The 15,828-nt window shown below is 40.1% G+C and overlaps 1 protein-coding gene across 21 annotated transcripts in view; it reads left to right on the plus strand.

The window, feature by feature from the left end:
- TRPC3 (transient receptor potential cation channel subfamily C member 3) overlaps positions 1-15,828 on the plus strand; it is a 75,516-nt gene that overhangs the window by 18,254 nt on the left and 41,434 nt on the right. For all 21 annotated transcript variants that reach the window (XM_060401068.1, XM_027956324.3, XM_027956325.3 and 18 more), the window contains exons 2-3: positions 4,258-5,029; positions 11,479-11,667. In XM_060401068.1, coding sequence (XP_060257051.1) covers positions 4,258-5,029; positions 11,479-11,667 — 961 coding nt within the window. The remainder of the gene's footprint in view (positions 1-4,257; positions 5,030-11,478; positions 11,668-15,828) is intronic.

A 15,828-nucleotide genomic window follows, 5' to 3' on the forward strand; every position in this document is an offset into this window, starting at 1 on the left:
AATCCCATGGACGGAGGAGCCTGGTAGGCTGCCGTCCATGGGGTCGTGAAGAGTCGGACACGACTGAATGCCTTCACTTTCACTTTTCACTTTCATGCATTGGAGAAAGAAATGGCAACCCACTCCAGTGTTCTTGCATGGAGAATCCCAGGGACGGCGGAGCCTGGTAGGCTGCTATCTTCGGGGTCGCACAGAGTCAGACAAGACTGAAGCGACTTAGCAGCAGCAGTCGCTAAGTTGTGTCCAACTCTTTGCAACTCCATGGACAGTAGCCTGCCAGGCTCCTCTGTCCATGGGATTTCCCAGGCAAGAATACTGGAGTGGGTTGACATTTCCTTCTTCAGGGGATCTTCTCACCTCAGGAATCATCTCCTGTATTGGCAGGAAGGTTCAGACACTGAGCCACCAGGGAAGCCTGCACTGGGGGTTACATCTTCAACATGTGGATGTGTAGGGGCACACAGTTCAGTCCATAGCAATCTAATGTTACCAGCCATCTGTATCAGCTATGAAGGAAATTGCACCTGGTGCTTGTAGGGCAATTGATTTAGGTCAGTGGTTCTCCAAAGCTCTTACCAGAAGGAAGGCCCTATCTGATGTACCCTTGCAGTGCTAGATGAATCGATCCATTGCATGGGGATTTAAAGGTAAAAATATGTCTGGCAAAATGATTTTATTGTTAGCATTACTAAAGTTAGACATCCTCTCCCATTCACTCTTACCCCTTCTTTACTTCTCATCCTGGAGGAGATGCTTTGTCAAGACCATCTGAGATTTGGGCCACGTTTATACATTGTGGGGGAATTGATTGTGACTCATATCGTTTTATTAGTCCGGATTAATGAAGCATATCTTAATACTGTAAGGAAAGGTTTTAAAAAGACACTTCTTAGGTGGATTCACAAATGAAAACAAGTAGCATTGTCAGTACTTTTATTTTGAAATAGCAGTATAATTTGTTCCAGCTGAAAATTTTTACTTCACACTTAACTCAGTGTTAGAATCTTTTAAAGACAAAATCAAAATGACTCATGTGACTTGTGTTGTATAGTATTAAAACCCCACATTTTGGCTTAAATGCACAAAACGGAGGTTTAGGTTCCAAAAGAAGAAGAGATACTAGGAAAAAAACTTCGCTAAGAAATGCAAAGAAAAAAATTTTGAAAGACAGTTTTCTGGTATTTTCAGATCACTGTCTTTGGGGAGAAAAGGTAGGGTTTTATGAGTGATTCTTTTTGTGGGTAGCAATCATTAGGTAAAAACCCCCATTCTAGTCAGATGTGACACTTGAATAATGAGTTTATTTCCCCAAAGATAACTCATCTGGGACAGATTGGAATTCCACAGACTTAACATATTCTACACATGTATTCTGTAGTCATGAATAATGTCAATATATTATCAATGGTAAGCACAAAACTCATCATTTATACAAGATGGAAATTCTAGCCATTTGAAGAGTGCCAGTTTAATAGTAAAATATTGATTTCCCACACACACCGAATAGTTTACATACCTCACTCCACTATGCTTATACATCACACCTATTAATAGTGGTCAAACATATAGCATTTCGGCTACCCTCGTGGCTCAGTGGTAAAAAGCCCACCTGCCAATGCAGGAGATGAGGGTTCGGTCCCTAGGTCTGGAGGATCTCCTGGAGAAGGAAATGTCAACCCACTCCAGTATTATTGCCTGGGAAATCCCACGGACAGAGGAGCCTGGTGTGCTGCAGCCCAAGGGGTCACAAAGAGTCAGACACTGTCGACTTAGGGACTGAACAACAAAAACTTATGGCATTTATTTAGCTTCCGAAGCATTATAATATAATGATTGCTGGTATGTACTTATATTTTTTAAACTTTTGTCGAGTAAGGGATGACGATATTTTTAAATTTAAACATAAATTTTATTTTTAATAAAAATATTCAACTATGGTTAAAACTATTCAAAATGTGTAAAAGGGTATAAGTTAAAAGTAAACTCCCCCTTCTCCTGTGTCTCCTTAGTTCTACTCCCCAGAGCCCCAGGTATAAATACAATGAAAGGCTTCTTGTATTGCTTTCTAGAAACTCCCACAAACAGGTGTGTGTATGGGTGCATGTGTATGTGTATATATATGATTGTGTATATATTTAGTTTTCTAAAGTTAACCACCTGACACTAGTTGAGCAGTTAGAACGAGGGGTCAGTCACAGCACCCCTGCCCTTGGACAAGTTTACAAGCTTATCCAGGAACATCTTTGGTTTCCTTACTTCTGTAGGTTTGCCTGGCCACATTTCTTTGGTCTCTATCTGGGAAGTCTCTGCTAGCAGCTCCAGTGCTCGTTTCTTAGTTTGAGGCCCACAGAGCTAAGAACTGAGTGAATGCTAGTACCCACCTCTGAATTCACCAGCTAGAGATGCTCCTTAATGTCCATTTCCAGACCCCGAGGGAGGCCAATGTCTTCTCAAGTTAGTTTTCAACCCCTGACTATGTGAATGCTAATGAGTAGAAGGTATTTCTGGAATATGCATTACACAAGGAAAGCATTTTCCCCCCAGCTGTTCACTTTTAACTTGTAACTCTTATTTATTCTTATTCAAAGGTCAGTAATGTGAAAAGAATTTAATTGGTACCTTTAATTCATACAAAAGACAAAAATCACAGATTTTTTAAAATGAAGTTACCTTAGTCATTTCAAACAGTAAGAATGTTAGAACTGGATTAAGGTGCAGATGTGTACTTATAACAATAGCCGTTGAAATATTAAAAATAATCACAATGTTAAAAATTATATTGCTTGTTTAGCATCATTTTTAGAGAGTCAAAACTTCCCCATATGCTTTGTATTCATGAGCTCTTGATGAAAATTGGGAGCCTTTTATAAATTTCCATTTTACATCTGGGGTAAGGGAGCACAAGGAAATGAAATTATTTACCCAGCATCACAGAAATTAAAAAATGAACTCAAATTGCTGTACACATCAATTAATGACATGGCTTTTATAATACAGCTGAATCTTAACTAACATGGTAGGTGTTAGGATCTCAGTGCACGTTGTTCTGGATACACAGTTGGTGCCCTGTTGCTTTATTCCTGGTGGCTCAGATGGTAAAGAATCTGCCTGCAATGCAGAAGACTGGGGTTCAGTCCCTGGATTGGGGAAGATCCCCTGGAGAAAGGGATGGCTACCCACTCCGGTATTCTTGCCTGGAGAATTTCATGGACAGAGGAGCCTGGTGGGCTACGTCCATGGGGTAGCGAAGAGTTGGATACAACTGAGTGACTAACACTGCCTTATTCATAAAGTACTACTTGTGATTTTTTAAACCATAAATCATACTATATATCCTTTTAGTTCAAAGAGACCTACATAATATAGGTCATTAAACAACTCCTGTTACAAAGGCGCAATAATTTTCAAAAAATAAATTGACTGAATTCTCATTTTATAATTGCTACATCTTGTCTGTGTCATTAAAAAAAAAAAAAAAAGAATTTTGTTAAGTTTTTTGGAGGGTGGGGGAGTAGGTTGGGATACCCGTAATAGAAAAGATAGAAAATCTTAAGATCCTGAAAGATAGTGCTTGGCCTAAATACTGGACTTTGTGCGTGTGTGTCAATGATCTTATTTAGTTAAAAATATGCAATGACTTGAGAGGATTGTTCTGGCCTAATTCTTGAAAAATTTAATATCTTTAGCCTTCAAGCTTAGTGCTTTGGTGCCAAGTACCTGTTTGCCCCTATTTTCAAGACTTTTTAAAGCAGCAGTTAACTTTATTCCCACAGGTATGATGAGTCCTGTCTTTACCAGGGTCACAAAGGGAGACCTGGAAATCGTTTATGCTATTATTCCTTATGAATGTCATTCTCTGTGGCAGGGGTCCCCAACCTCGGGTCAGATCAGCCAGGGCATTAGGTGAGCCGTAAAGTGCACAATAGATGTAATGTGCTTGAATCATCCAGAAACCATCCCCTCCACCCTGGTGGAAAAATTGCCTTCCACAAAACGGGTCCCTGGTGCCAAAGAGGTTGGTGATGGCTGCTCTGCGGAACAAGAGCTCTTGTTCTGAAGGGTTTCTGCTTTCTGGGTTCTAGCAGCCCTTATTAGGTTCAGGTGTAAACTTCAGGCTTAGCATCTGACCTGGCTGTCCTCAGGCCACAGATCTGCCGTGTGTGTGACCTGTACTCCAGAAATGGCGCGATATGTGGGAAGAAGCAATATGCCCTAATATTCAACAGCTGGGGTTTTGTTGTTGCTGCTGCTGATTAGGTCAATGGAGGAAAGCCCATCCCTGAGGCGCAAGACGGTGATGCGGGAGAAGGGCCGGCGCCAAGCCGTCCGGGGACCGGCCTTCATGTTCAACGACCGGGGTACCAGCCTCACTGCGGAGGAGGAGCGCTTCCTCGACGCCGCCGAGTATGGCAACATCCCGGTGGTGCGCAAGATGCTGGAGGAGTCCAAGACGCTGAACGTCAACTGCGTGGACTACATGGGCCAGAACGCGCTGCAGCTGGCTGTGGGCAATGAGCACCTGGAGGTGACCGAGCTGCTGCTCAAGAAGGAGAACTTGGCACGCATCGGCGACGCCCTGCTGCTCGCCATCAGCAAGGGCTACGTGCGCATCGTGGAGGCCATCCTCAACCACCCTGGGTTCGCGGCCAGCAAGCGCCTAACCCTGAGCCCCTGCGAGCAGGAGCTGCAGGACGACGACTTTTACGCTTACGACGAGGACGGCACACGCTTCTCCCCGGACATCACCCCCATCATCCTGGCGGCGCATTGCCAAAAGTACGAGGTGGTGCATATGCTGCTGATGAAGGGCGCCAGGATCGAGCGGCCGCATGACTATTTCTGCAAGTGCGGGGACTGCACGGAGAAGCAGAGGCACGACTCTTTCAGCCACTCGCGCTCAAGGATCAATGCCTACAAGGGGCTGGCCAGTCCAGCTTATCTGTCCTTGTCTAGCGAGGACCCTGTGCTCACTGCCCTGGAGCTCAGCAACGAGCTGGCCAAACTGGCCAACATAGAGAAGGAGTTCAAGGTAAGCTGTGCTCTCCACCGCGGCTGCTCCGCGAGCTCTTCCACTTCCCGGCGAGGTGCCTTCTGCAGTCTGCTCCCAAATTAGTTTTGTCCAGTGGATCTAAAATCTCAAGGGATTGGGAGCGTCGTTCAGAAATGATCTGATCATTTTTGTCTTCTCAGCCCAGTGCTGTGATACATTTGTTTTCGAAGTGGGTATATACTGGATCAGAGAGCTGAAATGATTGTGCTGCTCTGCGTTCTGGATAGGTGTTAAATAGTACACGAGACTTCTCTTTTGTTGAAGGAGGGATTTGGTTATGATCTTCCTTTCCAGTTTTTCCTCTTTTGTTGTTAGTTGTATGGTGTCACCCAATATAGAAATAGTTTTGTATGCACTGTTTATTGGCAGAAACATTTGTATATCCCTTTAGTTAAGTCAAATGACTAATATAAAATTTTAAATGAATGACTAAAGTCATTTTATTTATGACAAAAGTGGCTGCAACTGAAATCCACGAATGAAATCCACAATATTCAGAATGGTGAGCTGTGGCCATTAGGTCAACCCAGAAATGTAAAGACAGAAAAGTGGTTTGCTTTAGTAGATTTTTTTTATGAGTGAACTGTTTTCTGGACATCATCTCCAGTCAACAGTATTATTTATTTTTATTAAAAACTATACATTAATAGTGGAACGTTTTTTAATTGTTACATTTTCCTATGCATTTCAGATGGTTCTGCCTATTAAATCTAGGGCAGGAGGAGACTTTGTAGATCTGGTGAAAGTAAGACTGTCTTCTAGCAGGCTCTCGATTCCTCTTATCCACCAAAGAGGATGATTCTCGGCATCACTTCCTTGAATTATTTTTTTGATGCTGAGTTAATCTTTTTTTTTTTTTCTTTAATGTTGTGGTGTCAGATCACAGAAAAAGTGACTATTCTGTTTCTTAGGTTTTACTGAAGTTTTTCATACTTATTGAGAGTCACACAAATGCAACTAGCAATATAATTCAAGTTAACTAGTTGAAAGAAAATGGTAGGAAAGTTTTGTGGGGATTTTCCCTTCCATATATACCAGATTTCCTCGACATCCATTAACACTAATCTTGTGCTGGTGGAGATCTGGCCTTAGTATAATTTTATTTGTTATTCCATTAAATTCTTTCTAATATGAAGGCTGTGCATATTTATTGTAAAAATTTGGAAAATGTGGGAAAATACAAAGAAGAAAATAAGTATCACCAGTATCTATCTACTCCCTTTGAAAAGATTCCTTATGTGGTATTTGAAAAGATTTATTTCCTTATACCTAAAATGAATTTTTATTTTTATTTTTCACAGAACTCAGGTAGAGCAAATTCCTAACTTCCAATTCTGTTTGAAAAGAATAGAAGCGCATTCAGATAAAAGTCTAAATGTCACTTTATTTCATCATAGTAATAAAAAGTGTGGGCTTCCCTGGTGGCTCAGATGGTAAAGAATTCGCTTGAAATGCAGAAGACCCAACTTTGATCCCTGAGTGGGGAAGATCCCCTGGAGAAGGGAATGGCTACCCACTCCAGTATTCTTGCCTGGAGAATCCCATGATTAGAGGAGGCTGGTGGGCTACAGCCCATGGGGTTGCAAACAGTCAGACAGGACTAAGTGACTAACACTTTCTTATCATAAAAAGTGTAATTCTAAATTTATTATTTTACTATTCCAAGGGTCACTCAAACCTTGTTTTTATGCATTTTGCTTGGTATGTACTGAAAGTCTGTATAAGAAATTCTGAAAATATTTTCCTAGATTATGTTTCAATAATTAACAGAAGATGGTGACATATGTAATTCTGCCCAGAGAAGTAGCCTCAGTGAAATAATATTAAGAAAATTTGTTATTCATAGTTCTCCCCTTGATACCAACTAAAACCCATATTGATAATACATGAAATCTCCTTTACCCTAACATAAAAAGTCACCTCTGATAACCTTTCAAAGGTGGGAAATGATTACAAATGAAGAGGCAAAAAGAGGAGAAAGCACAACTGAGTTCAGGAAAGCATCTATAAAGCTGCCAGCTATCTAAGGATATGCAAAACTCATCAAAATCTCATGGTTCCTTTTTACTGAATTATATGGAAGGTGTTTGTGTAGTGTAACCATTTCAGAGGCAAAATACATCCAGGTCTTTGTAAGTTATGATCTCAAAGGACTACAAGTCTCTCTCCCCTGACTAAATGTTCCTTTTCATTCACATATTCACTTGTCCTTGTTATCCTTCTCTTATATTTTATGCTTTACTTTTCTTATCTGTCTGCTTTTCATCACTTTGCCATCTCATCCGACACTCATGTCCATCTGTCAGGACTTTAGATAGAAAAAATAGTGCTTTCACAGCACTGACCCAGAGACTGCCTCCCTTGAAAGTGCAGAAAGTGAAGCTTCTAAGTCAGGGTCACTTAATACTTAATCTGCCCTATTCCATGGTGTTCATTATATTCTTTCCGTAAAGACTTTGAGCTTAAAGTACTAGCCCTGAAAAAAAAAATACATTCCCTAGTGAGAAAGACATGATTTTTTGTTTCCATTTCAAATGCATATGAGTATTCATCTTATCAGTGGCCTCTAAGACCCAGTATCTCATCCCTCAGACTGCCGTCACTTAGGTGCTTCAGAGAAGGTTCTCAGCTATCGTGCAGTCCTCAAAGGTCCTTGAAGAATACAGGCAGCATGATGCCAAAAACATATGAAGGTCATTATCCCAAGTTTGGACATTCTAGGATATAGATTTAGATAGATGAATGGAGGACAGCTTGGTGACAGGTTATTAAAGAAGTATTTTCAATGTGCAAATGCTGTCTGAAGCTATTCTGAGAAACAGAGTATTGGAGAGGCTGAGCTCCATGTCTCATCTTCCAAATGTCAGTGGCTAGGAAGCTAGCCATTTATTAAGCTGAAATTTCCTAATTCTGAATCAATGATGCACTTAAAAAAAAAAAGGCATTGTGCTTTCCCTGTGCCTCAGATTTTCCTTTTGTAAAGTAGAAAAACAATTTCAAGTTATATCACAGTAGGACAGTAAGGAAGAGGAAAATGGATGTAGTCCAAAAGCAAGGTAGCATTTGATAGCAGGAAAATACTCTAGGAATCATCCACCTATACAGACCTCTCATTTTACAAGGGAGAAAACAAAGACAATAGCCAACATACCATCTGCTAAGCCTAGATTTGGGTGCCTTGAGTCCCAGTTCTAGCTCTTCTATGTAACATGCTGTACATGGAAGCAATTCTGTAGTTGATGTGTACCAAGCACACTCAAAGCATTTAATCCTCATAGCAGCAATAATTTGCTGTGCTGTGCTAAGTTGCTCAGTCATGTCTGACTCTTTGCGACCCCATTGACTGTAGCCCGCCAGGCTCCTCTGTTCATGGGATTTTCTAGGCAAGAATACTGGAGTGGGTTGCTGTGCCCTGCTCTAGTGGATTTTCCCAACCCAGGGATTGAACCTATGTCTCCCACACTGCAGGCAGAGTCTTTACCTGAGCCAGTAGGGAAGCCCAACAGCAATAATAGATAGGCTTATTCTCATCAGAGAGTTCTCACCTTCTGTAAGGTCACACAGCTAGGAAGTGGTAGAAGTGAAGTGAAGTCGCTCAGCTGTGTCCAACTCTTTGCGACCCCATGGACTGTAGCCTACCAAGCTTCTCCGTCCATGGGATTCTCCAGGCAAGAATACCAGAGTGGGTTGCCATTTCTTTCTCCAGGAGATCTTTCCGACCCAGGGATTGAACCCGGGTCTCCCGCATCGTAGGCAGATGCTTTACCGTCTGAGCCACCAGGGAACTCGGGAAGTGACAGAACCAGTATTCAAATCCAGGAAGTCTGGTTTTAGATTTATCCTTTAAACCACTACACTGTCCTGCCTCTTTTATTATTAGGGAAAGGATCTGACAGGAGCAAACCTGCTGAGAGTTGAATTTCAGTTTTCCTGTTAAGAATAAAAAGGGATTAAACCATGAACGTTAAAAACCTGCTGAGACCTGTAGACAGGTTGTGACGAGGCCCAGGCTTCATTGTTCTTCCTCTGGCTAGAGCAGGCCTCCTGCTCTGTAAAGTGGGCTGCAGACCCATCTGGTAAATTTGAGGAGGACCATGGTAATGGAAAAGTCACACAATAAAGATAATCAAGCAAAACTAATTTTAGAGAAAATCATTAGAAAATTTGAACCAGACAAAAGGTCTGAGTTGTGAAGTAGTGAGAGACAGGACCTCATGGAAGAACTGACGGAGTCAGCTGCCAGAGTTCCCTGAGCGCTCTGCATATGGCGAAATGGTATTCCTTAGGCCCAATAGAAGAAATCGCCATTACCTCCAGCTCTGATTATTTTCTGTACTTGGATAGCAGACTTCTTCCAGGACGAAATGATTAAATTGTTATGAAAATAAAGTGTTGTCGTTGCAACTTGCTTACTTGTTTTTTGCTTCCTGACTGATCTTTTAGTGGATGTGAAAAAAACACAAAGCTTTCTTTAATATCAGAAAATTTACAGGTTATAATTTTAAAGATAATGAGTTATTATTTGGGTATTACTGCAGAAGTTGTTTCTATGTTTTATTCGAGAAGAGAAAAAAGTCTTTTTTTACTTCTGATCAATGGAGAATTGGCCATCCTGTGTCGTATCAAATCTTATAGAACAGTCTGAACTGACGAGTAACAGAAGGAAATTTCATTTAAAAAATGTACTGAAAGGGGAGCTTTATATGGAAACAGACATGGATTTAATACTTCTTCTGGGTGCTATAATAAAATATTTCATTAGTCTTCCAGGAATGGAAGGCAGATGGATATTTAACTGACACTCTGCATAGAAACCAGAGATTGAACATTTTATTAATTTTATCAGTTGCATGGTACCAAACTTGAATGGAAACCAAAGACTGAAGTTTTTATTCATTTTATTTGTTCCCTTTAGAGGGGAAAAGGATTAACTGCAACTCTTCTTTATCTGAATTTCTGATATCTGAAATGGAAACTATTCTAGTCTGTGTAGCCTTTAAACAGTCTTTCCTCTTCTTGTTTATTTTAGTTGGTGCAGTGATTTTTGCACAACAAATCAAGTTAATTACTTAAGGGGAAAAATGGAAAATTTTCAGGTTGTAAGAAGATGATTTAAATATTTAAAGTATGATATTTGGAAACCTAGAAATTCTGCCATCCTAAATGTTACCCAGTTATCAGACATGTACAGTATCTCAGGACATGTTGAAATGAGGAATTCTATTTTCCTCAAGTGTACCAAACTAGATCATCTGATTCATTTCCCTGATTTTAGTGAAAGTTGTAGAAGTGGAGCTGGAGGTTGCAGAAGTTAGGCATTTTCCTGAGAGATGGTCATTAATGCCTGGATTGGAACCAGTGGACTGGAAATAGAGCTCCATTCAGAAGGTAGCAAGGAATTCTGACAAATGCCTTCTACCAGTCCATGGCACTATATAAATATGCTAATGAAATTAAAGATTCACAGATTATTTTTAGCAAGGTGTTAGTTCCAGTGGCCTGAAAAATTTTCTCTCAGGTATTGATATTCTGCAACCCTTGAGAATTCAATTATATATAATCAGACATTTCTCTCCTTCTAGTTCTACAGGACATGATAATGTGCCCTTCAGACAAACAAGAAAAAAATATCCTCTGTGTTGGCACCTACCCTCCTCTTTGCTTTCACTGTAAACTGTCATTCTCAAACACCAATGTGTGTCCGAAACACTGGCAGAGCGTGTTAACACATTGCTGCCCCTCAACGTCAGTTTCTAATCAGGATGTCTTCGGTGGGGTCTGAGAATTTATGTTTCTAAAGGAAATGGCCACCCACTCCAGTGTTCTTGCCTGGAGAATCCCAGGGACGGGGGAGCCTGGTGGGCTGCCATCTATGGGGTCGCACAGAGTCAGACACGACTGACGCAACTTAGCAGCAGCACATGTCCAGGTGCCACTGAGGCTGCTTGCCTGAGGACTACAGTTTGAAAAGTGCTGTCTCCAAAAAGGCAATGGATAGTAAACCAGACGGGTTATTTTCATGTATAGTCAATTTTCTGTGTCAGATTGCCACTTAAGGAATTTTCATCATAGAAATGGCTTTGTTTTGGCTTTAAGAAAACTACTGTTTGTTTCTACAAGAGAGACACAACTCTCTTTGATACTTTGGCCTTTCAGCATTAAGCATTTAGCCACTATTTCTTAATGAAAACCAGTCACTTACTTGCACACCATTTTCAGAACTGTCTTCTGTGTATTAGGTCCTGGCTAAGCAGGGAGGTGGAAGCAAATCCAGCTGGTATCTAACTCAACAAACCTTGCGTCTACCTGGGGGCTAAAACTTCCTGCCCAGAGTTAGGTAGACTTTTTCTAATTTACAAAACCCCTGAACACTTTCCACTGAACTAAAGCACATTCTCTGCATTAAACTCTAACCATCTTGTTCTTAGAATGACTATCGGAAGCTCTCCATGCAATGCAAAGACTTTGTGGTGGGTGTGCTGGATCTTTGCAGAGACTCAGAAGAGGTAGAAGCCATTCTGAATGGAGACCTGGAATCGGCAGATCCTCTGGAGATGCACAGGCATAAAGCTTCACTGAGTCGGGTCAAACTTGCCATTAAGTATGAAGTCAAAAAGGTGAGTGGCCTACTTTCATCCAGCTCCATACTGGAATAAACATGTAATATCAGTTCCGTTCAGTTCAGTTCAGTCGCTCAGTCGTGTCTGACTCTTTGCAACCCAAAACTATGCCATAATCCTAGGAGAAGTTTGTAAATAATAAAAATAGATGTTATTGACAAAAAGATTGTTTTCCTTTATGAAATAGATTAAATGGTATCATCGTGAACTTGTGAGTCAAGTACCTAGCTCCAGTCTTTTCCACTTTTTATCCATTGTCGGATCTTGGATAAATCATAAAACTTCTTTAAATTTCATTTTCCTCATATAAAAGGAGAATAATACCACTTACCTATATCAGGGTTTTGGTGGGATTTCAGTGGATTAAAATATGCAAAAGAACTTTGTAAACTGCTCATAGCAATGTGGTTAATGATAATAAAATCTGTTACTTGTATACATTTTTGTAAGGCACTGTTACATGGGTTCTAATGCTAACCTTGTGACAAGCCTTTGTGATTATCCATCTCATCTATAAAATAGGTGTTTGATGATGAGACTTCTATTCTATAAGGACACTGAGGTTCACCAGACTTAAATGACATGTCTAAGATCATACATGGAATTTTACGCAGTTGCCAAAAAAATAAAAATTATACTTACTTTTTTTATTCTGGGTATTTCAGATAGAACTGTTACATATGTGTATTTGCTAGTTGTGTGGGGCTTTAAATAATTCATATCAATTATAGTTATGCTGTTCTACTTATAATAAAAATCTCAGCCATTCAGAATCTAATCATTTATGCATATTTTACATAACTTGAATTTTTGTACTTTAAATCATGAAAAAGTAAGTTATTGTCAGGAGCAGATCTAGTTTCATGAACTGGTCAATCTGTGTATAGTGGAATCTTCTCTTGTTCCTGCAGTGTAGGGTGCTGTTTAAGAGGGCAGACCCTGGAGCTAACTTGCAAGAGTTCAAGTCCTGACTTGTCTTCTCTGTGTGACAGGACAAACCTCTTGATCAATCTAAACCTCATTCTGCTTATTGGTAGTGGAGACAACTACTATTTCAGTTGTTTTAAGGATTACGTGAGCTAATGCAAGTCAAGTAATTAGCACAGACATAGTGTTAATACCTGGTGATTGCTCAGGAATTATTAGCTAATCACATTTCTGCATTTGAAAATTCATTCTCAGAATGATGACTCTTGAGAATTCCCTGATGGTGCAGCGGCTAAAACTTTGTGCTCCCAATTCAGGGGACTCAAGTTCAATCCGTGGTTTTGGAACTAGATCCACAACTAAAACCTGTCACAGTCAAAATAAATAAATAAGAATGATGATGCTTAAGTTCAGTTCTTAGTTACCAAAGACATTTCATGTTTATTGTGCTGGTTTGGTCCTTAGTGGTAGGTTATAGCCAATTTAAACAGAAAAGAATTGAGTAAGAAATATTAGCAAGCTCACAGAATCTTTGAGAGGTGGAAGAGCAAGATTATCTAAGCTGTGTTTGCAGAAACCTTGCTCAGAGCCAGGCCCAGAACTGACTTGGTAAGGAGGTTTCTATGACCCAAACAGAACAATTCTGCCTCTGCTGCAGAGGGTCAGCTCCCTACCAACAGAAAGGACTTCCTGAGTCCTGCCTGTTGTAAAAGGCTCCTTCCAAATCAAAGGTATGTACATACGCCTCTGACCAGGGGGACCTAGGGCAGTGTTTGCACCCTAGCAGCAGGTGAGCATGGGGGAATCTGTGTGTGTGTGTGTGTGTGTGTGTGTGTGTGTGTGTACACAGTTCTACCATAATGTAGAGAACTTCCACATTGTGTTCACAAAATTATAGTCATCGATTAATGACAGATCTCCCCTCTACTAAATAAGAAGTGAAATGTGAAGATTCTCATTAAATGTTGGTGTAAAATAACTTCAAGAAATTGTCAGTAACAAGGTAATTGAATTGGCTTAACTGGCCCCTCTCAGAGCAAGCATGCTAGTTGACATTTTGCTGTACTGGAAGAAAAAGATAGCTTTGAATAAGATGATATTAAACTGTTTTTAGAAAACTAGACATTTATTCGCAGACGTTGCAACAGGCATCTCTTGCCTTTAGCTCCTGAGAGGAGAGAATTGATTTCAGTTGTCACTGGTTCTTTGTCATTGCTTTCAAAGTGTCATATTAGCAGAGACAGCTCATCTACAGATATGCTTCTGTTAACCAAGCTGTCTTCCAGAGTGAATGTCTTCTTGCATGTTAATTTTAAATGAATTGATGTGTAGGGTTACAATGTATGAGGTGTCAGTTAATAATAAATTTCCTGTCAGTTAACCACCAGAAAACAACAGCAAAATGTATCTGGAACTGAAAGGAGATTTAGGACTTTGCACGTACTTCTGGTTTTGTCTATTTTATGCTATAAAATGAGTATTAGTTAAAATCTTTTATTTGGAATCTTCACCCAATAAATGTATATAAGAACTTTATTCTGGAATGCCCCCCAAAGCCCTAGATCCTCTTTCTTTCTCCCTGAAGCTTCCTTCATTCTTCACTCAACACTCACCCATCTCCATTTAGCAAGGAACAAAAATACTTCCATCCACTTTGGCTACTTCCTTTTCCCATCATCTCCTTTCTAGTCCCCTAGTGAAATAACCTCTTGGGTTGTAATATTCATGAACCCTACAGATTATGGCACTGAAATAGAGCATAGCTACATGCATGGCATTGGGATTTCAAAATACTTTGTTGTGAATTTTTTCCCCTTGTAATTTAATAAACATCAGTCCATAATTATTCAAATTATTCAAATCAGTCCATAATTTCATCAACAAAACCAGTTTTATATAATGCTAAATTATTTAGATTCCCCTAAGAAACTCACAGAGAAGGCAATGACAACCGACTCCAGTACTCTTGCCTGGAAAATCCCATGGATGGAGGAGCCTGGTAGGCTGCAGGCCATGGGGTCGCTAAGAGTCGGGCACGATTGAGTGACTTCACTTTCACTTTTCACTTCCATGCATTGGAGAAGGAAATGGCAACCCACTCCAGTGTTCTTGCCTGGAGAATCCCGGGGATGGCGGAGCCTGGTGGGCTGCCGTCTATGGCGTTGCACAGAGTCGGACACGACTGGAGCAACTTAGCAGCAGCAGCAGCAAGAAACTCAAGATGTCTCTTCTACCATCTTTCAATATCTGCTTCTAATTGTGATTCTAGGTCTATTGAGTTCTTTCTAAGCTCAGAGTTCCCAGGGCTTAGGTCTTCCCTAGGAATCACTATGAGTTCACCCAGGCCTTAGAGACTCAATGACAGTTAATCAAGAAAATGAAAACACAAAAGATCTGAATTGAAGTCTGAACATGAGTTTAACGTTTATGTGAGAAAAGATTTTTTTCAGTATAAAAGCAGTAGAAAAAATAGAAAACAAAAATATAAATTATTTGACCATATGTAACTTAAAACCTCTGTACATCAAAAAGATCATAAAAAAAGGTAAAGGGCAAACTAGGAAAATTTTTTCCTATACTATAACTTAGAGAGACAGGATTGATATTCTTTTTTTTTTTTTTTTAAACAGGTCATTCCTTTCCCTTTAAAAAAATCGTTTATTTATTTTTGGCCACACTGGGTCTTCATTGCTGCATGTAGGCTTTTTCTAATTGCCACAAGCAGGGGCTACTCTCTAGTTGTGGTGCTCAGGCCTCCCTTTTTGCAGAGCATCAGCCCTGGAAGGCATGAGTTCAGTAGCTGTAACATGGGGGCTTAGTTGCTCTGAGGCATGGGGGATCTTCCCAGATCAGGGATTGAGCTCATGTCCCCTGCATTGGCAGGCAGATTCTTAACCAGTGGACCAGCAGGGAAATCCCGGGAATGATACTCTTAATAACCAAAGTGCACAAACAAATTTATAGGGAAAATTTCCAGAGGTCTGTAGAAAAATAAGCAAAAGCTTGTATAGGTAGGTAATTCACAGAAATGAAAATTCAAATGGCTAACAAATGTATTTAAAAATTTCAGACCCTCTAGTAATATGAGATGCATATTATCATATAAATACCATCTGCCCTCACAAACATTATTAAAAAATTAAAAATTATAAAAAATTGCAATTCTCAGTGCTTTTAATGAAATGAGCAATTATAGTACTGATGGGGGACAAACAATAAGACATTCTCTAT

The sequence above is a fragment of the Ovis aries genome, chromosome 17 (genome assembly GCF_016772045.2).
Source record: "Ovis aries strain OAR_USU_Benz2616 breed Rambouillet chromosome 17, ARS-UI_Ramb_v3.0, whole genome shotgun sequence".
Lineage (NCBI taxonomy): Eukaryota > Metazoa > Chordata > Mammalia > Artiodactyla > Bovidae > Ovis > Ovis aries.